Source organism: Hyperolius riggenbachi, chromosome 1 (assembly GCF_040937935.1).
Source record: "Hyperolius riggenbachi isolate aHypRig1 chromosome 1, aHypRig1.pri, whole genome shotgun sequence".
Taxonomy (NCBI): Eukaryota; Metazoa; Chordata; class Amphibia; order Anura; family Hyperoliidae; genus Hyperolius; species Hyperolius riggenbachi.
This window is the reverse complement of record NC_090646.1, coordinates 132608321-132631011: the sequence shown is the minus strand read 5'-3', so window position 1 is coordinate 132631011 and position 22691 is coordinate 132608321. Positions and strand designations below refer to the sequence as shown.

The 22691-nt window shown below is 42.7% G+C and overlaps 1 protein-coding gene across 3 annotated transcripts in view; it reads left to right on the top strand.

Annotated features, from left to right (window-relative positions):
* The window catches only part of LNX1 (ligand of numb-protein X 1), a 226713-nt gene that overhangs the window by 126339 nt on the left and 77683 nt on the right, over positions 1-22691 (top strand). For all 3 annotated transcript variants that reach the window (XM_068278564.1, XM_068278563.1, XM_068278565.1), the window contains one exon: positions 6358-6726. In XM_068278564.1, coding sequence (XP_068134665.1) covers positions 6358-6726 — 369 coding nt within the window. The remainder of the gene's footprint in view (positions 1-6357; positions 6727-22691) is intronic.

Genomic DNA, 22691 nt, shown 5'->3' with positions numbered 1-22691 from the left:
AAAGGTTCCATCCTCACATATAAAATACCTCACAGAATTACTTTACTTACAGAAATCAGTTGGTCTAATCTCTGTCAGAAAAAGTGGGCATGGTTACTTGTTGTTTGCCTTTGTGAATTGTGTCATTACTGAATGTTAGACCAAGTATAAAAACCGGTCTACAAACCACCCGTAGACTAAAAACCATCTGTAGACTAGTCTAAACTGCTTAGTGAATTGAGGCCCATGTGTTCTTGTTGGTCCTTGTGAGTTTGGTATTGCATTCCGGGAAACATATGTATACAGTATGCAGCCAAAGGTTTCTCATATCTCTTCAGGGGAGCAAAATCAATAATCCACTATCATTTTATAACTGACCTTATATTTGTATATGTTCACTTATTTGCTACAAAATGCACAAAAGTGGCCAAAGATTCAGGGAAGTCTTCAGGCAGCATTGGGTCTTTCTCATAGCATAATGGATCCAAAGGGTTGGTCCCATTACAGTTGCTGCAGTCAGTCCCTAGCGGAGACAAAGAATTATTGTTGCCATTGAATGGTGAACAATTCAGTAACTGTACAAAGTACAGTAACACACAGCAACCAATCAGAATGCATGTTTATCTTTTGTGGTTAAAACTAATCTGTATTTAAGCATTTGTACACACACTATATGGTTCTTGGCTGAGGTGCCTGTTGGCGAGAATCTAGCAGGTGTACGGTGGCCCAAATGCATCAGTGAGAGATCCGGCCCACCAGATCATCTCATCCAAGCACAGGCCTATGCTGCTGTTCTCCTTCTTACTTTCCCCCCTCCGTTGTGCTGCCATCCCTCTGCTCCTCTTTATAGCAACAGTACGCATCGCTTGCCAGCACTGGCCCCCGAACTGTACCTGAGGGATTGAGTCCCGACCCTGCAGGCGACAGTTCTCATACATGTGTATGAGACTTTACTTTATTTTCAAATTGCTACCCTACTGCCCAATTCTTCAAAATAGATTTTGTGTACTGGAGTTTTTATGTTGAGTAGGGCAGGCTTATTTGAACTACTGCACCAATAAAATCCTATTGCAGCAATAGGAGAGGGAGGAAGGGCTAAGGTCCCTCCTTCAACATCTTCAAGAAAGCCCTCAAAACTCACCTTTTCACTCTGGCCTACTACCCCTCACAAGTGCTCTAAACCTACAGCTGAACTCTGGTCCCCTACCATTTGTGTCCTTACCTCTCCCTCTAGATTGTAAGCCTTTGGGCAGGGTCCTCCTCCTTTTGTGTCCTACCTGATCTGGCACCTCCATTACTGTGAACCCATGCTATGCATCTGAGTGAACATAACTTGCCTAATCTCCATGCTCCATCCAGTGACTGACTAAGCATTACCTGGTACTCATACTATGGTGTGTGATCTGGTTTTCTTGTATCCTGTATTGTCATATTGCTGTATGTCACCCCTAAATATTGTCTGTAACCTAAATTAATGTTCAGCGCTGCGTAATATGTTGGCGCTTTATAAATACAATAAATAAATAATAAATAAATAAGGTCTAGGAGACCTGGTGCAGTGCTGACTTCTGCATCCCTTATTGCTATGCCATAGATACCAAATTTATATGTGTGTGAGTGTGTGTGTGTGTGTGTCTGTGCCTGTGAAAAATTCCAAAGTGTGAAGGAGCGCCACAGGAAATATAAGCGGTTTGCCAAGACCCCAGCCCCGTGTCTCTGGGGCTCACAATGTCCACAAGTCAAAGGTGGTTTGGCACCACCAACTAGTAATAAACTAGTAGTAGGAGGGGGGCCTTCAGGTCTAAGGGACCTGGTGCAGTCCTTACTGCTATGCCATAGATACCACGTGTGTGTGTGTGTGTGTGTGTGTGTGTGTGTGTGTGTGTGTGTGTGTGTGTGTGTGTGTGTGTGTGTGTGTGTGTGTGTGTGTGTGTGTGTGTGTGCGCGCGCACGCGCGTGTTAACACCTTATTCTATTATGAGGTAGGTACATGCTATAAGTATGTAGGAAAACCTCAGGTTGCTGTGTAGTCTGTATAGTGCTCTTTACAGCCTTTACATAAGACTGATATACAGCCTTATCAATCCCTGCCATGTACTGATGAGGTCCAAAAGTCCGAAACAGGCTGTCTACATGTGGGTTTGATATGGCTGTGTAAAACTTAAAGCTATAGGCTTGCTATACACCAGCGGTTATGGATGTTTGCTTTGCTTAACAAGGGCGAAAAGGGATAATTTGCATATTTATTAGTAGTGCATTGTGGGTAACCACAAATGTTCACTTATAATTGAATTATAGCAAATTTCCTTCTGTTTTAAGAAGGCAATTACACCGAGCTTTGCTTTTTTAGTAGGAGGGCTTGTTGGTTCCTTTTATCCCCCTATACATTCCTAGTAGTTTGGGTCACCCTGAGCTGCTTGGTTACTCTGACATTCAAACTAGGCACATTTATTTCATTCAAAGCATTCCGCATGTTTTATATAAATATCTTAAACAAAGGGCTTGCATCATGTCATTTTTCATACATAGCCAATCACAAGTGACTTACCAAACTACGAAACAAAGTTCATCTGGGTTTCCTGAAACACTTTAGTATTTAATCATATTTCATCATTTTTTCCATGGCATTTTAAGCTATATAAACCTTCCTGTAATGATTCTAGTATGTGAGGCATGAGTGGTTTTGTATCTTTCTTTACCAAATTTGCTGACTGCTCAGATTTTCTCTGATACAGTCATCGGAGAAATGAGAGACTTCACTTACTTTAAAGTTAAATGTATGTGGAAACTATGACAACAGGGAGTTAAAAGCCGTTGTGCAGCCCCCTGGCTCACCTCAGGGAGAATAGCCATCACTATTAATCACATTTAAAGAGCCATTTGCCACATCAGGAAATTCATATTACACAATCTCGATTTGCCTGTTGAAATTTGAGTTTGGAAGAACCAGAAGTTAAAAGTTATCCAGACTTTGAAAATACATTTTATCAAAGGAAAAATAACCTATAGCCTACAGCATCAAGGGAAAAGTCTTGGCCAAAGTTTCATGGGAAGGTTTCATAAGACTGGCGCTGCAAATTGTCAGCCGAATATAAACTGAAATTGCAATAGAGAGATTTCCCTGGGCTCAGAGACTCAGCTCACTGAAAGTGCACCAGAATACCCAAGCAGTTGGGGGTGACCCAGAACCACTAGTAAAGTATAGGGGACTAGAAGAGACCAAAAAGTCCTCCTACTAAAAAGCAACACTCAGTGTAATTTGCCTTCTTAAAATAGAAGGTATTTGAGATAATAAACAGCTTTACGTGAGCAACTGTGGTTACCCATAATGCATCACTACTGTATATGCAAATTATATATTTATGCCCCCCAAAATCCGAAACAGGCTGTGTGCATGTTGGGTTGATGTGGCTCTGTAAATATTATAAGCTATAGCAGGGGTAGGGAACCTTGGCTCTCCAGCTGTTAAGGAACTACAAGTCCCACAATGCATTGCATGATTCTGACAGTCACAGTCATGATTAATAAAGCCAAATGCATGCTGGGATTTGTAGTTTTATCACAGCTGGAGAGCCAAGGTTCCCTACCCCTGAGCTATAGGCTTGCTATTCACCAGCGGTTCTGGATGCAAGCCTGGCTTCAGGCCCATAAAGAGATATTTTGCATATAAACTACTGATGCATTGTGGGTAAACACACTTGCTCAGTTAAAGCTGTATTATCGCAAATACATTCTGTTTTAAAGGACTTACGAGGTGACATGTGACGTGATGAGATAGACATGTGTATGTACAGTGCCTAGCACACAAATAACTATGCTGTGTTCCTTTTTTTCTTTCTCTGCCTGAAAAAGTTAAACATCAAGTATGCAAGTGACAATTTCTGTCTGGGTCGGGACCGGGTCGGACTGGGTCAGACTATAGCATAACCCTCACTGATAAGTAATTACAGCCATAAAACATTTTTCTGTCAGTAAATGGCTTTTAAGAGCAGAAAAGAGATAAAAAGGGTCAATAATTCATAGATTTGAGCTCTGGTATACTCAATGAAGGTGTCATTGAGCAGAGATAATGAAACAGTAAAAACTTAAAAACTAGATTTAAATATAAAATAAAACTGTTGGATATCTAAAAAAAAGTCATTTTTAGGAGAAGTAGGATAGATATAATTGTTTTTCTCAGAAGTTTATTTTCACCTCGTAAGTCCTTTAAGAAGGCAAATTACACTCACTGAAAACATACATTCTCCCCTGGAAAAATACTGCTGGGTTTGGTCATAAATTGGTTTCCAGTCTCTAACATACTCATAGTAAGATCAGTTCTCAACTTGGATTGTAGAGAGACTTCATATTCCATATTCATGCTGGCAGATGTACCACAGCAGTGCTGTATAGTGGGTTCACATATCACAGTGTTACTGCAGTTGGTTTACTGGCCCATATGCAATGTTTTTCTTAGGAGATAATTTTTCATCTTCTTCTTAAAATACCTATTTAGTACTTGCAATCGAAAATGTATCAAAAAGTAGGTGAAAAAGTACTATCGAAATTATTTTGAGTATTTTCTTGCTTGCTGGTAGTTTAAGAGGCATTATATGCACAAGGTGTGAACATATCACCTAGGAGAAAATTCAGGGGCCCATATGCAATTAGCCTTTTCTCCTGAGTTTTCTCCTAGGTGATATTTTAAAACTGGTCAATAAAATGCCTTCTAAGCACCAGAAGAAAATACTCAAAATAATGTTGCCACTACTTTTTCATCTACTTTTCGGTACTTTTTTGTGAAGGATTGCGGAATGGCCGCCGTGTGCTCTGGCGGCATGGCGGCCGTTTCCGCGTCTGCTCCGGCGGTTTACACACGCCGACATGTGTGATGCTATACAGCCTTCCTGGGCACATAGGCTGCGGAATACACGCGCGCGCGGCAAGACAGAAGCTTTATGGGAAGCAGAGAGGGATCAGCTGACCTTGCCGGTCAGCTGATCCAAGGATGGATATGGATTGGCTGGAAGGGACTGGGCGGCGCTTACCAGCGCTGCACTATATAACCACTTGTCCCTCAGTCTCACATCTTCTGCCATTGAAAATGCTTAACGTATTAGCACACAGACCTCAGTCAGATCCTACAGTGTGGTTGAACCAGGACGGACCTGGGAATTCACACTGAGCTAGATTACCTTCTCATGTTATGTTATTCTATGTTATGCTTAGACCAGTTCCCGGGTGTTGAGAATACGGAACTCACACCCAAGACTAGGATACTGTGTCAGTTCTATGTTATGCTTTAGACCAGTTCCAGGGTGTTGTGACTACGGACCTCACACCCAAGACTAGGATACTGTGTCAGTTCTATGTTATGCTTTAGACCAGTTCCAGGGTGTTGTGACTACGGACCTCACACCCAAGACTAGGATACTGTGTCAGTTCTATGTTATGCTTTAGACCAGTTCCAGGGTGTTGTGACTACGGACCTCACACCTAAGACTAGGATACTGTGTCAGTTCTATGTTATGCTTTAGACCAGTTCCAGGGTGTTGTGACTACGGACCTCACACCCAAGACTAGGATACTGTGTCAGTTCTATGTTATGCTTTAGACCAGTTCCAGGGTGTTGTGACTACGGACCTCACACCCAAGACTAGGATACTGTGTCAGTTCTATGTTCTGCTTTAGACTAGTTCCGGGGTGCTGTAACTACGCACCACACACCCAAGACTAGCACTGTATACCTGTACTTCCTTGGTTCGCCACTAGGCTGTAGTGAGATAGGATCTCACAACCAGATAGGGCAAATCTGTTCATATTAGCAGCAGGGCTTCCTGCAACCAGGCCTAGGTCCCTCTCCTAGGGAGCCTTTGGCCTAAGGGAATTCACCCACGTCTAGGGGTGAATTTCCTTCTCCTCACTGCCTCCAGTCTTCCTGGCAGTTCCCTCTCAAAGTGTTACTGTGATACTGTACACTCACGTCTCAGGTGTACAGAGGTTAGACATACCTGGATTATTAGTAATTCTGCAGATCATTCATAATCCGGTGTATATCTGCATTATTGGTGAGTCTGCAGCCCACCAATAATCAGATTTTCTCCGCGTGTTGACACCGATCATTACAGTTTTCAGTTGAAAAGTGCTGGAAAGTTATTGTAAATAGAAGATGAAAAAAAATGCATCTCTTAGGAGAAAACTCCAGAGAAAAAGTGAATTGCATATGGGGCAGAATGTCATTGGCTATCTCTACTCATCAACCCTCTCAGTAAAGGTTTCCTACAACCAGTGTTCTAGTATCATGCATTCTGTGCCTGTATAGTGCCCATGTAAAGTTTACTTTTTTCCAAGCTCATTATTATCTGATATTAATTGACTGGTGATCTTTTTATCTTGTAGGTCAATGGTATCGACATCAGCAATGTACCTCACAACTATGCACTTTCAGTCCTCAGACAGTCCTGCCAGGTATTGAAGCTGACCGTTCTCAGGGAACAGAGATACAAATGTAGAAGCAATGGCATCACAGACCCCTACACACCCCGGGAGGATAGCATCCACGTGGTGCTCAGCAAAAGCAGCCAAGACGTCCAGCTCGGGATAAAGCTGGTCCGCAAGCGGGACGAGCCAGGAATATTTATATTTAACTTGTTGGAAGGAGGGGTTGCTGCACGAGATGGCTACCTGCAGGAGAATGATCGAGTCCTGGCCATTAATGGTCACGATGTGCGCAATGGGACACCAGAGATAGCAGCACAGCTAATACAGGTCAGTCACAGTTTAATGCTCTACTCAGATTTCATCAAAATGCTTTACTAATGTCATCCAATAACGTAGCTAACAAGAAAGAATGTCCTCTAAGTAAAATGCTTTTTTTTCAAAATATGTTTTGTGGTGCTATTATTAATGAAAGAATACAAAGTATATTTTTTAAAGGAACTCAAGGTGTGAGACCTATGCAAGCTGCCATATTTATTTCCTTTTAAACAATACCAGTTGCCTGGAAGTCCTGCTGATCTTTCTGATCAGTAGGGTCTAAATCACACACATGAAACAAGCATGCAGCTAATCCTGTCAGATTTGTCATAGACACCTGATCTGCATGCTTGTTCAGGGTCTGTGGTTTAAAGTATCAGCAGGACAGCAAGGCAATGTGCATTCTATAAAGGAAATAAACATGTCAGCCTCCATATTCCTCTCACTTCGGATTCCCTTTAAGGTACAGTACTCAGGTAAAAAAAGACCTATTGTTAAGACTGCATTAGTGGGCAGCACGGTGGCGTAGTGGTTAGCTCTCTCACCTTGCAGCGCTGGGTCCCTGGTTCGAATCCCAGCCAGGGCACTATCTGCAAAGAGTTTGTATGTTCTCTCCGTGTCTGCGTGGGTTTCCTCCAGGCACTCCGGTTTCCTCCCACATTCCAAAAACATATAAGTTAATTGGCTCCCACTAAAATTGGCCCTAGACTTCAGTACTTACACTACATAATATAGACATATGGCAATGGTAGGGATTAGATTGTGAGCTCCTTTGAGGGACAGTTAGTGACAAGATATATATATATATACATATACACTGTACAGCGCTGCGTAATATGTCGGCGCTATATAAATACTAAATAATAATAATAATTAGTGCAGACTTACTGATCTTATCTCCAATAGATGATTTTTAAAATGGTCCTATTGTATAATTCAGCAGTTATGTTTGTTTTGAACCAGACTGTGAGGTGTGTGGTAATCATATCGCTGGCTACATATAGATACGTTATCCAATACATTTTAATGTTTTTATCTTATTCAATTCTTCAGTTGATTCAATGACAATTGTAAAGGGTAGGGAAATTAATGCAATTATCTGACTGATACAAAGGTTTGATGATAAATGATCAAATATTTAATAGGTAATATTTGATATGAATTATTTTGTGAATTATCAATAATATTATCAACTGTGTCAGAAAGTTGTTTAATACCAGCTTAAGTATCTGGAGTAGAGGAGAGTAACCATCTTAAAGTATCTATGAAGTCACTCTGTAAATCATGAGGTGGTGACAAGTAGGGCCTATTTTAAGACATAGATAAACCAGGGCGTACATGAAATAGAGGCATGAGGAAAAATGGGTGCCGGGTGAAGCTGACATAAGTGTAAAATACCATTGTGAATTGTGCGCCAAATGAAAACAAAAAAATTATTTACAGTGGTAATGACGATAGTAAAACATTAGTAAATGTCCTTGATATTTTACTACAACTAAACCTAACCGTACTCTCACATAGAACCCTCCTCACTCCGATGCCTAACCTTAAAACCCCCCTTCCTGACGCCTAACCCTAAACCCCCCCTTCCTGGTGCCTAGCCCTAAAACCCTCCTTCCTGAGGCTTAACCCTAAAACCCCCCTTCCTAATGCCTAACCCAAAGACCCCCCTTCCTGATGCCTAACCCTAACCCCCCCCTTCCTGGTGCCTAACCCTAAAACCCCCCTTCCTGGAGCCTAGCCCTAAAGCCCCCCTTTCTGACGCCTAACCTTACCCCCCCCTTCCTGATGCCGAACCCGAAGACCCCCTTCCTGATGCCTAATCCTGAGACCCCCTTCCTAATGCCTAACCCTAAGACCCCCTTCCTGATGCCTAATCCTAAGACCTCCTTCCTGATGCCTAACCCTAAAACCCCCTTCCTGATGCCTAACCCTAAGACCCCCTTCCTGATGCCTAATCCTAAGACCCCCTTTCCTGATGCCCAACCCCAAACCCCCCCCCCTTCCTGATGCATAATCTTAAAGAGAAACTCCAACCAAGAATTGAACTTTATCCCAATCAGTAGCTGATACCCCCTTTTGCATGAGAAATATAATGCTTTTCACAAACAGACCATCAGGGGGCGCTGTATGACTGATTTTGTGCTGAAACCTCTCCCACAAGAAGCTCTGAGTACCGCGGTACTTTTGGCAGTTTGTTACAATGTAACAATGTTCACAGACAGGAATTAGCTGTTTACAGCTGTCTCTAACAGCCAAAACAGCTAGGAGCAGCTACATAACCTGCCCACAGTAAAAATGTCACCATGTAATAAATGTCAGAATGTAAATCAGGGAGAGGAAAGATTTTACAATGAGTAAACACTGACTAAATAATTTATACATAATTATTGTAAAAATGAAGCACTTTTTTTATTACATTATTTTCACTGGAGTTCCTCTTTCAATGTTTTGAAATTTTTATTATTTTGACAAAATTAGAACGTTACAGTTTTTGAAAATTGTATTTTTTTTTAAAATTAGAAATGTATAGTTTTTAAAAAGTTTTGTCTTTTGTATTTATTAATTTTTAAATTATCATTTAAATGTATCGTTTGACAATTATGAGGTTAGGAAGGAGGGTTTTAAAGAGAACCCGAGGTGGGTTTGAAGAATATTATCTGCATACAGAGGCTGGATCTGCCTATACAGCCCAGCCTCTGTTGCTATCCCAAAACCCCCTAAGGTCCCCCTGCACTCTGCAATCCAGGGCCGGGCCGAGGCAGAGGCTGGAGAGGCTCCAGCCTCAGGGCGCAGTGTAGGAGGGGGCGCACAATTCATTTAGTTGTCATTCCCAATTGTGTTTGAAGCAGAAAGAAATAGGAAAAGGGGTACATGGCAGTGACTGCAAGTCAGATAACTAGAGATTAAGGTATTAGGGAGGTTGGGGGCCCTGGGGCGCCTCTTAGTCTAATAGCAATCAGTGTGTGACGGCTGGGTCGTAGGGATGGAGGGGCGCACTTTGGTGTCTCAGCCTTGGGTGCTGAAGGACCTTGTCCCAGCTCTGCTGCAATCCCTCATAAATCACAGCCACGCTGCTGACAAACAGCTTGTCAGAGCTGGCTGTGTTTATCTCTGTAGTGTCAGTCTGCTGCTCTCCCCGCCTCCTGCAGAACTCCAGTCCCAGCCTGCATCCCTTCCCTCCCTGCTGATTGGAGGGAAGGGAAGGGGGCAGGGATCGGAGCTATGCAGGAGGCGGGGGAGCAGCTGAGACTGACACTACAGATGTAAACACAGCCTCACAGCATGGCTGTGATTTATGAGGGATTGCAGAGTGCAGGGGGACCTTAGTGGGGTTTGGGATAGCAACAGAGGCTGGGCTGTATAGGCAGATCCAGCCTCTGTATGCAGATAACATTCTTTAAACACACCTCGGGTTCTCTTGAACACTCAAAACGATTTTTATCTGGGCGCCCAAATTTCTGCTTTCGGTGTCCAATAGCCGATGTTTGCATTAGCGCTTATGGCAGCGCCCAAATCATCCATTAGACGTGGGCGCCCAAATTTCCTGCTTCCAAACCAGGCAGATACCTTGGGATACATCTACAGGAGGGGCACTGACCCATTTATAGCACGTTGTGCTTTACGAAATTTATCTACACTGCTGCTAGTTCCATTAAGAGAGGGTTGGTTGGCAATTTTAAAGAGACTCTGAAGCGAGTCTAAATTCACTTTTTTAACTTGTAGCCATGTTAACCACTTGCCGACCGCACGCTTATACCGTGCGTCGGCAAAGTGGCAGCTGCAGGACCAGCGACGCAGTACTGCGTCGCCAGCTGCAGGCTGATTAATTAGGAAGCAGCCGCTCGCGCGAGCGGCTGCTTCCTGTCAAATCACGGCGGGGGGCTCCGTGAATAGCCTGCGGGCCGCCGATGGCGGCTCGCAGGCTAAATGTAAACACAAGCGGAAATAATCCGCTTTGTTTACATTGTACGGCGCTGCTGCGCAGCAGCGCCGTAAGGCAGATCGGCGATCCCCGGCCAATCAGCGGCTGGGGATCGCCGCCATGTGACAGGGGACGTCCTGTCACTGGCTGCACAGGACGGATAGCGTCCTGTGCAGCCCGGATCACTGGAGGGACAGGTAGGAGAGGGAGGGGGAGGGAATGTCGCCGCGGAGGGGGGCTTTGAGGTGCCCCCCCCGCAACATGCCACCAGCAGGAGCGATCAGACCCCCCCAGCACATCATCCCCATAGGGGGGAAAAAAGGGGGGCGATCTGAGCGCTCTGCGTGCCCTCTGATCTGTGCTGGGGGCTGCAGAGCCCACCCAGCACAGATCCCATCAAACAGCGCTGGTCCTTAAGGGGGGGGGGGGGTAAAGGGTGGGTCCTCAAGTGGTTAAGCAAGCACTATAAGCCATGCTAAACCGTCGCATCCCTGTAGCAAAACAAGGGGTTTCAACCCCCCAAATCCCCTCTGCAAAGTCCACGACTTTCTTGGTCGTGGATTTTGCCGCTCATGGAGGCAGAGCTTTGAGCTGCAGCTCTGCCTCCATGCAAGTCAATCGAAGTGCGGATCTCCGCCTCTCCCCGCCACTCTCTGTGAAGGAAGATTGAGAGGGGCGGAAGAGGCGGCGATCAACGGGGATTGACGCGCCAAGAGGCAGAGCTACAGCTATAAGCTCTGCCTCTATGAGGAAGCACTCCCTGAGCACAGCAGAGGGGATTTGGGGGTATAAACCCCTCGTTTTGCCGCGGGGATGCGGCGGTTTAGCAGGTCTTATAGTGCTTATCATTTAATTATGTTAAATATAATTTTGATTATAGGAATGGATTGTTATGTGGGTTCCATGATTTTGTATCTGACCTGGTAATAGTTTGGGTATCCTTTATTTTTACTTTATTTATCCTTTACTATGAGAAACATCATTTCTGTATATTATCTATCAATTTGTTATTCATAGGATTAGGGGGATGTAAAGGGTGTCTTGCCTGGGGCACCAAAATAGCCAGAAACGGCCCTGGACAAAACAATACACGAATGACACCAAAAGGTGCCAACTGTGATGTCACCTTATCTAACGCTGACACTAAAGGCTTACTGCACTGCTTCCTGTTTGTGTGCAGCAGGCCCCTCCCCCATCAAGACACCTAGCCAATCACAATGCACAAGTGCAGTCACATGGGTGTTTATATGTATGAACAATCCAGGACATGTGGCAAAGTTAAAATATATGTTAGTGATACATCCAGCATCTTACGGTTTGAGCAGTGTTGTAGTGCAGCCACCTTCTTTATTACAGTTCAGCTTCAGATTTGACAAATAGAATATGACATGTTGCTTTGATCAGCGGCTCATATTCACTTTCATTCAAGAAAACTTCTACCCTTTCAGCCTCAGTTTACCAAATTTGCATTCAACAACCAAAAAAGATTTGCTTTAAGTTATGAAGTCATCTTTAAGAGAATATAGATAAGTTAGTTTAGGAAAAATGTAAAGATAAAGATTTATTTTTAATAAAGATTTTTTAATGGCCAGACTAGCCCCCCTCCCCATCCCTTGTGTGCAGACCCCATAGCAAATGTACATCACAGTCACATTGTTAAGCAAGGAAGAAGAACCTCACACACTGTCTAATAAGCAAAATATTCTGTCCGTTTATAATAGCCAGTCAAAACATTTGCTTTCTATTTACTCTGGGCTGAAAAAGCAAATAGGATATGACACGTCGCTTTGATCAGCGGCTCATATTCACTTTCATTCAAGAACACTTCTGCCCTTTCAGCCTCAGTTTACCAAATTTGCATTCAACAACCAAAAAACATTTGTACAAGCGTGAGATTCTCTTTATTTGTGTTACTAGTTCATCCACAAGGACCAGCTTTCTAAAGATGCAAGAACAGTACTTAGCATTTTGATTTTATGAGTACACGTAGGTAAGCCATACACTGTTCTGTCCTAATTCATTTAACCAACATTAAACATTTGTCTAGGTGATTGTTGGCTGTTAAAGTGCCCCACACAAAGTCCCCATTTTCAATTATTGGAATTTAATGAACACCACCTGCTTTCCATGGTCTTATACTGTTCAATGCAGTACAAAGTCAGTGATCTTTGCATGTTTGATTATGACTTTCCATAATTTGGGATCACAATATTCAATCTATTTTACACATAAAGTTGATTGAAAGTTGTCAAATGGTTCCTAAGCAAGATTGCAGGCAGATTTGATCAAAACAATTGAATTTGCCTAAAATTATCAAAACCCTGAACTAAAAAAGGCATTTTTTGAAATAAATCATGATGATTGGTGTTAATTCTAAGTATTGTTTTTGGAACTCGACTTTTTTCTAGTTTAAAATTCCCTTGTTGAGTGGAGTTTCCTGCAGTTATGTGCGTATCCATACAGGCTTAAAGGGAACCTGAACTGAGTTAAATTATTTAAAATAAACAAATTAGGTAACTTCAAATGAACATTACATAGTTACCTTGCCATCAGGTCCTCTCAGAAGCTCGCCATTTTCTTCTGACAATGATCCCTTTCAGTTCAGACAACATTTTGTCAGAACTGAAAAATATCAGTTGCTGTCAGTTATTTATCAGTTGCTTTCAGTTATAGCTGAGAGGACAACTGATGTTCCAAGTAATGTCCATGTTTCCCTATGGCTCAAGTGGGTGATGTTACAGTTTAACAGTGTGTTGACCAGAAAGCTGTTATGGGGTAATAGCCATTTTCAAAATGGAGGACGGAGAATTCCATTGATCAAAGTGGACAAACAGGACGCAGGAGAGGAGACAGAGATTGAGGAGTAGACTACAGGTAAGTATGAACTGTGTATGGTTATTTTGACTTTTAATTTTCAGTTCAGGTTTTCTTTAAGGAAGGCCTAGGTAAGTATGGTACCTGAAACGTCTTTCATCTCAGGTACATTTTAAATGCTTCAGAAAACATGACTGTATTCGACCCAGTGGGTTGAATAGCTCAGAGAAGCTCTTTTTCATAGATAACTGATTTTTTTTAACTCTTCCTGTACTGAAAAACAATATGAGACTCTTTTCTTTGCTACTAAATGTTCTATTTCTTAGCTGTACTACACATACAATTCCTTATAAGTTTATTTTCGCTTCAGGTTTGCTTTAAGACTTCTGTTGTTTCCTTTTAGCAGAGTTGAGATCTTAAAATTGCTCCCCACCTACTTCCTCAGCCACAAATCTCCACCTAGTTATGCAGACACATGGATCCTACTGCAATGTACTGCAATTCAGGTTGTTGCTCCTACTTTGGATGTCAGATGTTTACACCTGAATGATCTGTCTAACAGCTCAATTCAGAAAAGGCAGGAAGCAAGCTGATCTTCTGCAGTTTCAAGTACATTTGGCCCATGAGGCTCGGTTCACATTGAGCCTAAATAGCTTACGTTCCGATGAGCGGAACACAGCAGCGGAAGCAATGCTTTCCCGATGGGAAAGTTCACATTGCTACGTTCTGCTACGTTCCGCTCCCTGCGTTCCACTCGTCGAAGTGGACGTTCCCGACCTGCACGACCCTTCAGCTTCACAGAGCGAAACGCAGCGCAGGAGCAGATGCGTGCTGCAATGTGAACCGAGCCTAAAAGCTTTATTATGTTTACCACTTTGCTTCTATACCCCTTTTAAATACAAATATCATCCTGATTGCTACTTCCTAGCCTTGTTCAGTTTTACATTTAGTTTGAATTTAAAATCGATGACTACGAAGGCAGACGTAAAATGGCTTCAGTAGTCTTCCATTTTACGATTAAGGCATACAAGTCGCAGACAGAAAATTCATTTAGCAGTACATAACAGACAGCATCATTTTTGTAGCCACCTAAAGCAATTTGCTGAGTTTACTCATTTAAATGCAACATTGAAAATCAAAATGATTATATGCTGGTACAGTATATGGAGTGGGAGTACAAAGCCCCTCTCTGTAAATTGTACTGAGCTTCACATTTAATTGTGTTAATGCATTACAGATCTCTGATGCTACCCCCTCGATGTCTACAAAATCTGCATTGAATCATCCTGTGTGATGTAACCATCTGCTCATCTTTTTAGTTATGTCTAATAGTCCTTTCCAGAGTCAGACTTTGATTTCCTCCCATTTTGGCAGGATTAGAATGACTTGTATGCAGCCTGTTGAGCATCTCTTGATACTCAGTATATTGAGTCAGCCCAGGGTTTTTTTGTGTGTGTTTTTATCTTTTGTCTCAAGTTCACAGTGTTGTCTGCAGCCCTGTTGTTCCCATGCTCTGTTTGTATAGGTCATGCTGATATCTTTACTGTATTAGTTATGTGGAGGATGAACTGAATCGTTTGCTTTCTGCACATGCTGACCCCAAATCAGTGCAATGTGAAGGACCTCTCATATCTTAGAGAGAACAATGAGATCAAGTGGCAGAATGGAGTTTGGTTTAAAATGTCTAGTTCAACTGCCCAGCATTTTAGGTGTTCTTCTCTGGCATCTCTCTCAAACTCCTGGCATCTCTATTGAACTTCATCAAAGGACAACCAAAGCAAGAGGGAGATCGAGGCAGCCATGTTTATTTCTTTTTAAGCAATACCAGTTGCCTGGCTATCCTGCTGATCCTCTGCCTCTAATAATTTAAGCCATAGACCCTGAGCAAGCATGCAGCAGATCAGATGTTTCTGACATTATTGTCAGATCTGACAAGATTAGCCACATGCTTGTTTCTGGTGTGAGGCAGACACTACTGCAGCCAAAGAGATCAGCAGGGCTACCAGGAAACTAGTATTGTTTAAAAGGAAATAAATATGGCAGTCTCCATATTCTTCTAACTTCAGTTATCCTTTAAAAATGTGTTCAGTCACTCACCTGACTGTAGTTCGTTTTCACAAGGCTAAATCTTGTTGAAACCTCAGTTAAAATGGAACTCCAGGTAGTATTAAGAAAAGGATTGGTAATCCCAACGTTCCACTTTCTAGACAATTCGTTGGGTCACATTCACTATATATCCACTATTCATTATACGTTACTTACGCTGCCAATGTAGCGTTCCTTGCGCAATTAGTGCTACCCTTGTTACCTAGGTAAGGTGAGTTTTGATAAAGTATTGTGCGCTACACAAGTAGCGTAACATGTTACCCTAGCAATGCTCACATTACCTTGGTAATGCGGGTCATGCTAATTGTGCAACGCGAGCTCCCTTGGCAGCATAAGAAATGGTAAAATTGATGTGCGCTCTCTGCATACGGCAACGTTACCAAACTTTTGTGAATTCGGCCAAATGAGTCAATTGAAATGCCTGAAAAGTGAGAGTTTTCATTTTGAAAATTTGTAGCAAATTCTATGTACATGTTAAAGAGAACCTAAGCGAAGGTTCAGAAACACAGATTTACCTAGGGAGAGGGAAGCCTTTGGATCCTAATGAGCTCCCTCTGGTCCCCTGTTGATCCTCCAGTTGATTGGGGCCACACACCTCTTCTGGCGCAAAGGCAGAGGTGCTGCAGCCGCGCAAGTATGACCGCACCTGTGCAGTAGCAGGGATGCAGCTTGCTGCGCAGGTTTGGGCCATGCTCGCCTGAAGAGGTGTGTGGCCCCAATCAGACAGATTACTGACAATCTCTCTTGTTGGTAATCTTTGGAGGGTCCGTGCTCAGCAATGGAGGGACCGAAGGATGTCATGTGAAGCCTCATCAAAATCCAGAGGCTTTCCTCTTCTTGGGTAGGTATGTGATTTTTGTACCTGGCTCAAGTACACTTTAAGGCCTAGTGCACACCAGAGCGGTTCGGCTGCAGTTTGCGATCCGCTTGCGGGTGCGGATCCGCTTGGGTAATGTATTTCAATGGGCTGGTGCACACCAGAGCGGGAGGCGTTTTGCAGAAACGCATACTCCCGGGCTGCTGCAGATTTTGGATTGCGGAGGCGTTTCTGCCTCCAATGTAAAGTATAGGAAAAACGCAAACCGCTCTGAAAAACGGCACTTCAGAGCGGTTTTCCAGGCGTTTTTGTTACAGTAGCTGTTCAGTAACAGCTTTACTGTAACAATACATGAAATCTACTATACCAAAACCGCTACACAAAACCGCAAAACGCTAGCTGAAACGCTGCAGAAAAATAAGAAAAAGCGTTTCAAAATCTGCTAGCATTTTGCGGATCTGCTAGCGGGTTTTGGTGTGCACCAGGCCTGAGTGTGGAAATGGACATTTTTTTTTTATATTGTTTTAAAGCAAATGCATAACACAGTGTGACCAACATACATTTAAATATCTGCACCTGGAGTAAGGATTCCCTGTCCTTATACCTGCATAAACATTTGTTGTGGGTTGCTCCTCAAAAAAAAGGAAGCTTTTTTTTATAGGACTAAAAGCTAAGTAAAAGGCTGAAAGTTAGTTTTAGGCTGCGAGTAGTGAAACATTCATAGTAAGGATTAAGGGACACTTAACAAGGGGACAAGATTAACCCCCTTGGCGGTATGAAAAATACCGCCAGGGGGCAGCGCAGCAGTTTTTTTTAAATTATTATTTTTTTAAATCATGTAGCGAGCCGAGGGCTCGCTACATGATAGCCGCTGCTCAGCGGCATCCCCCCAGCCCCGCCGATCGCCTCCGGCGATAGGCGATCAGGAAATCCCGTTCAAAGAACGGGATTTCCTGGAGGGCTTCCCCCGTCGCCATGGCGACGGGGCGGAATGACGTCACCGACGTCAGCGACGTCGGGACGTCATTGGGAGACCCGATCCACCCCTCGGCGCTGCCTGGCACTGATTGGCCAGGCAGCGCTCGGGGTCTGGGGGGGGGCGCGCGCCGCACCGGATAGCGGCGATCGGGCGCGCGGCAGCGGCGATCGGGGTGCTGGCGCAGCTAGCAAAGTGCTAGCTGCGTCCAGCAAAAAAAAAATTAAGTAAATCGGCCCAGCAGGGCCTGAGCGGCACCCTCCGGCGGCTTACCCCGTGTCACACACGGGGTTACCGCTAAGGAGGTTAAGGGACAAGTGTAAAGGTGCCCATACACTCGTCAGATTGGCAGCAGATAGATAAGAAATGCATCCGATGATCTATCTGATGTGTTTTTAGAACATTTTTTACCAGGATAGAATTCCAATAGATTTCAGTTTGAAATCTATTGAAATTCGATCTGATGGCATTTTTTTGCCATCAGATTTCCATTAAGGCCAATGCAAACTGATAAGCAATCTCATCAGATCGACCTAGATTTTCCACCCTGCCAGTTCGATGGAAATCCATTGAAATCGATCGAAATCGGCCATCGATCGGTCGATTGGCCAACCGATTTGCAATCGATCAATCGATCGATCGATTTGGATCGATCGGTCGGCCAGAAAATCGGCTGAGTGTATGGGCCCCTTTAGGATTTGTGTGAGGCTTGGGCCAAGATCATGGGTAATTAGGGTAAATGTTTGTTCCATTTTCAAATATAGAGATAGTGTAGTGTTAAAGTAAACATTAGTAATGGTTTTAGGGTTACGGTACTAAAGCTTTCAGGGGGTCCCAGGATATCACAGGCGATTTGTTCAAACTAATGTCGCTGCAGGTTTACTTACATTAGCTAGACTTTTGTTAAGATGCTGCCCAGTTTCACTTGAACAGCTGTGATTCTTCCTATATCTCTTTCAATACTGAAAAGGCTAATCTAGCCGTTATCCTGGCCACAGGCTCCAGACTTCTTGTTTAATATAAGATTTTTTAAACTTTAACTCTGCCAAGTATAGGTGAGAAATGAAAGCTGAAAACTATTGGGACCTGGTCTGCTGACACTTCCTAAGCGATGCAATTATAAAATTCCTGTTCTCATGAAAGCTGTCCAGAGAGCGACATAAAGCAGGCCAGTGGGGCTCTCTGCTAATATCTATCACTGCCATTACAGCCATTCATTGCTCACCAGTCACTCCAGCATTCTCTCACTAGTTGCCAAGAAGGCATTTGTGCAGCACAACACCTGAAAGTGATTACGCCAGTCCTATGTGGTGCCTCTCTGCAGAGTCACTGAGGTTAGCGAAGGGCCAGAGAGCTTGTGCAGTCACTGCTGAGGTTTACATAGGAGTCACACTCAGATATGTGTCATTGCTGCACTGTGGCGCTCATACAGACAGCAGGCATGTTTAATGTAATACAGTGATATAGAGAGACTGAGGATTAAAGCCAACGCATGTAATAAGTCTTTACTGAAGGCTCTACAAAGAGTGATATTTTCTATGCTGAGGAGGAGATGAATTTCTATCTAGAATCTATACACCCATACTGTCCAAAACAGACTGTCTGCATGTTGGGTTGATGTGGTTCTGTAGATTTCATAAGCTATAGGCTTGCTATACACCAGCAGTTCTAGATGTAAGCCTGGCTTCAGGGGCAAAAAGAGATCATTTGCATATTCAGGAGTGAAGCACCATGGGAAACAGTTGCTCACCTCCAGTGAAAATAATGTAATTTAAAAAAAGTGCTTCATTTTTACAATAATTATGTTTAAATGATTTAGTCAGTGTTTGCCCATTGTAAAATCTTTTAAATCCCTGATTTATATTCTGACATTTATCACATGGTGACATTTTTACAGCTGGCAAGTGATGTAGCTGCTGCTTGCTGTTTTGGCAGTTGGAAACAGCTGTAAACATCTATTTCCCACAATGCAACAGGGTTCACAGACAGGAAACTGCCAAGAGTACGTACTCAGAATTTCCTTGTGGGAGGGGTTTCACAACAATATCAGCCATACAGAGCACCCTGATGATCTGTTTGTGAAAAGGAATAGATTTCTCATGTAAAAGGGGGATTCAGCTACTGATTGGGATAAAGTTCAATTCTTGGTCGGAGTTTCTCTTTAAAGCTAAATTATTGCAAATATCTTCTGCTTTAAGAAGGCAAATTACACTTTTTAATAGGAGGGCTTTTTGGTCTCTTTTAAGGTGCTTGTTAACGGTACAATTTTTACACCAAATGCGATCTTTCGATGTGATTTAAATGATGGTATTGTATAGAAAATGCGCCATATATGAAAGTAATCCATAAGGAACGATTCTTTGGTTGATTGCTAAATAGGATAAAATTGATCCAAAAGTTGGATTTTATGATCGAATTTGAAGAAAGAATCGTTCAGTAAATGTGAACAATCGATAATTACCTTCCGATTATTTTCAATCGTAAAAATCACATCAAAAGATTGTATTTGGTTAAAAAATTGCACAGTTAATGGGCACCTTTAGTCCCCATTACCTTCCTAGTGGTTCTGGGTCACCTGAGCTGCTTGGGTATTCTGTTAGTACTGTTTGTCATACTATTTTCATTGCGCTTATAAGATAGTTGCAAGATTAGCATTTGGGAATTACTCTCAAAAACATATCACGGGGAATCAGTACTGATGCCTGCATTCTGATAAAGGAAGTGACTCCTGGAAGCTATTCCTGGTCTAATTTTATATGCAGAAAAAAAAAGTATCATACTTGTGTCTGTGATATGCATTTCTCCTCTTAGCTAATTGTATCCCATTTACAAACTTCTGATCAGTGTCACACTGAAAGCCCCTAGCTGCCTGTTATCAGTTATCATCTATATTATATAAATAACATATATATTCTATATGTTATCATTTATATTAATTAATTAACTACTTCCATACCAGCAGTCTGCCACCTTAAAGGATACCCGAGGTGAAAATAAACTAATGAAATAAACAATTGTATCTATCCTCTGTCTCCCAAAAATGACCTTTTAAGATATTCCACAGTTTTATTTTATATTTAAATCTAAGTTTTACGTTTTTACTGTTTTATTGTTTTTGCTCAATGACTCTTTCATTCAAGTATGCCAGAGCGAAAATCCACGAACTATTGATCCTTTGTATCTCCTTCCTGCTCTCAGAAGCCATTTTCTGCTAGGAAAGTGTTTTATAGTTGTAATTTCTTATCAGCGAGGGTCACACTGTAGTCTGACCCAGTCCTGACTCAGACAGGAACTGCAACTTACATACCTGATTTTTAACTCTTTCAGGCAGAAAAAGAAAAAAAGGAACACAGCCTAATTATTTGTGTGCTTGGCACTGTACATACACGTCTATCTCATCATGTCACACGTCACCTCGGGTATCCTTTAAGGACCAGAGACTGCTGGTACAGTAAAACGGTGCTTACGGAGCAATAATCTGCAGCTCCAGCTGCTCTCGCCGCTCTCTCCCCACTGCAGGTCCCTCTCTCTGCCGTCTCTATGACGGCAGAGCTGTGCAAGCAGGTCAGGAGCTGTTTTCTTTGGCTCCTGACGCTGTCAATCAGTGTAAGCCAATGGGATTGGCTTACAGTGATGACTGAGTCAGGAGCCAATGAAATTGGCTCCTAACCAGCTCACACAGCTCTGCTGTCACATAGCGAGTGATCTGCGGCGGGGAGACATCGGCGTGAGCGGCAGGAATGCGCGGCAACCATTGTTGAAATCTACGTCCTGTCAGATCCGCACAGTCACAAGCAGGACGTAGATTTCAAATACATTGGTCCAGAACCAGTTAAGCACCAACCTTTTTTTGTGGCGCTGTACAAAGCATTTGTAATAATGTTTTCTTCTTCACCGATATACAATCAGGACATAACTAACAAATAGAGAAAACTCCTCTTAGTGAATAACTTCAAAATATTTTCTACAATAGTATAACATCAGAAACTCATGTTAAACATGGACCCATCCATGGAGGAGAGGCAGTGGGGGACAAGTCACACTTAATTTGATTTGTTTTGCTTCACTGGATTTGTGAGCTCATGTTTAACATGAGGCCCTGGATGTATGTTCTGTTTATGCTTTTGTATTGGTAGAAGGCAACACTGTTTCTAATCATATTTAGTTTGTTCAATGACTATCCTTGCTGTCACATGAACATACAGCAGAACTAAAACCACACGTAACACCTATTCTATTATTATGTAGCAAAGAGCTGATGATAACATCCTGACAACCAAGTAAGATGGAGGTTATGCTAAGCCAGGCTTTGCATCATGTCATTAATACCAGTGTTCCCTCATAAGGCACTTTTATTTACATGTTATCTAATGTGCATTTAATCTAATGAAGTCTTTAAAGATAAAAACATGTATTACTCCAAAAATGGTTGTTCCAGATGTAATTGATTCCAGCCTTTGATGGTTGACATCTGTTCCTCTACAGCAAGCCTGCATGGAAATAGCCTGTCTGGGGGTATCATTAATTCGACCACCTCTGCTGACTTGTAAACGCATTGGGGATATGAGTAGGTTCTCTAAATTTGGGGTGAAGTAAAATAAGCTTTAGCATCGATGCCCTTGCTGTTTTTTGCAAGCTGCAGGTGAATGGAAGGGGAATAGTATTGTATATAAGGGGGTTTATGGTTGGTGTGGAGGAAACACTGTCAGCTTTTGTCAACATTAATACTGTACTGACCGCCCCATCCAGGGGCATAACTAAAGTGACATCTTGTGGTTGCTTTATTATACTGCAGTTTAGGTAATAATGTTGTTACTACCAACTAGGGATGGCCCTGCTTAAGAGAACTCATGGAGAAGCATGTGATCAGTTGAATCCGCTGATAGATTTGTAAGGTTCCAATTTGCTGGTCCTGATCATGTGTTAAATCAGGAAGTCATCACAGCAAATCAGGACCTTACAAATCTATCAGCTGATCAAACTGATCACATGCTTCTCCATGAGTTCTTCTAATCAGGGCCATCCCTACTATCAACAAATTGGACATGGCAGGGTAGCAGTATTAGATCATCAACCCACAACGTTGCATCATATCAAACAATGCAACACATAGTGCAGTCTTTTTAAAAAACCTATGTGCATAGTATGGGGGAGAGAGAGATTTGACCCCTCTTTAGTTTCTAGGGGTAATTGATAGAACCATTAACCATTTTCCACAGCCAACATCTATGATCTCATCTAAAATCATTCAATGCACAGCCCGTTCATTCTGAGTTTAAAGCTTCAAACCCACGCACAATTACTGTAGCCAGCAGGGACCGAAACTCATTCTCTCCAGT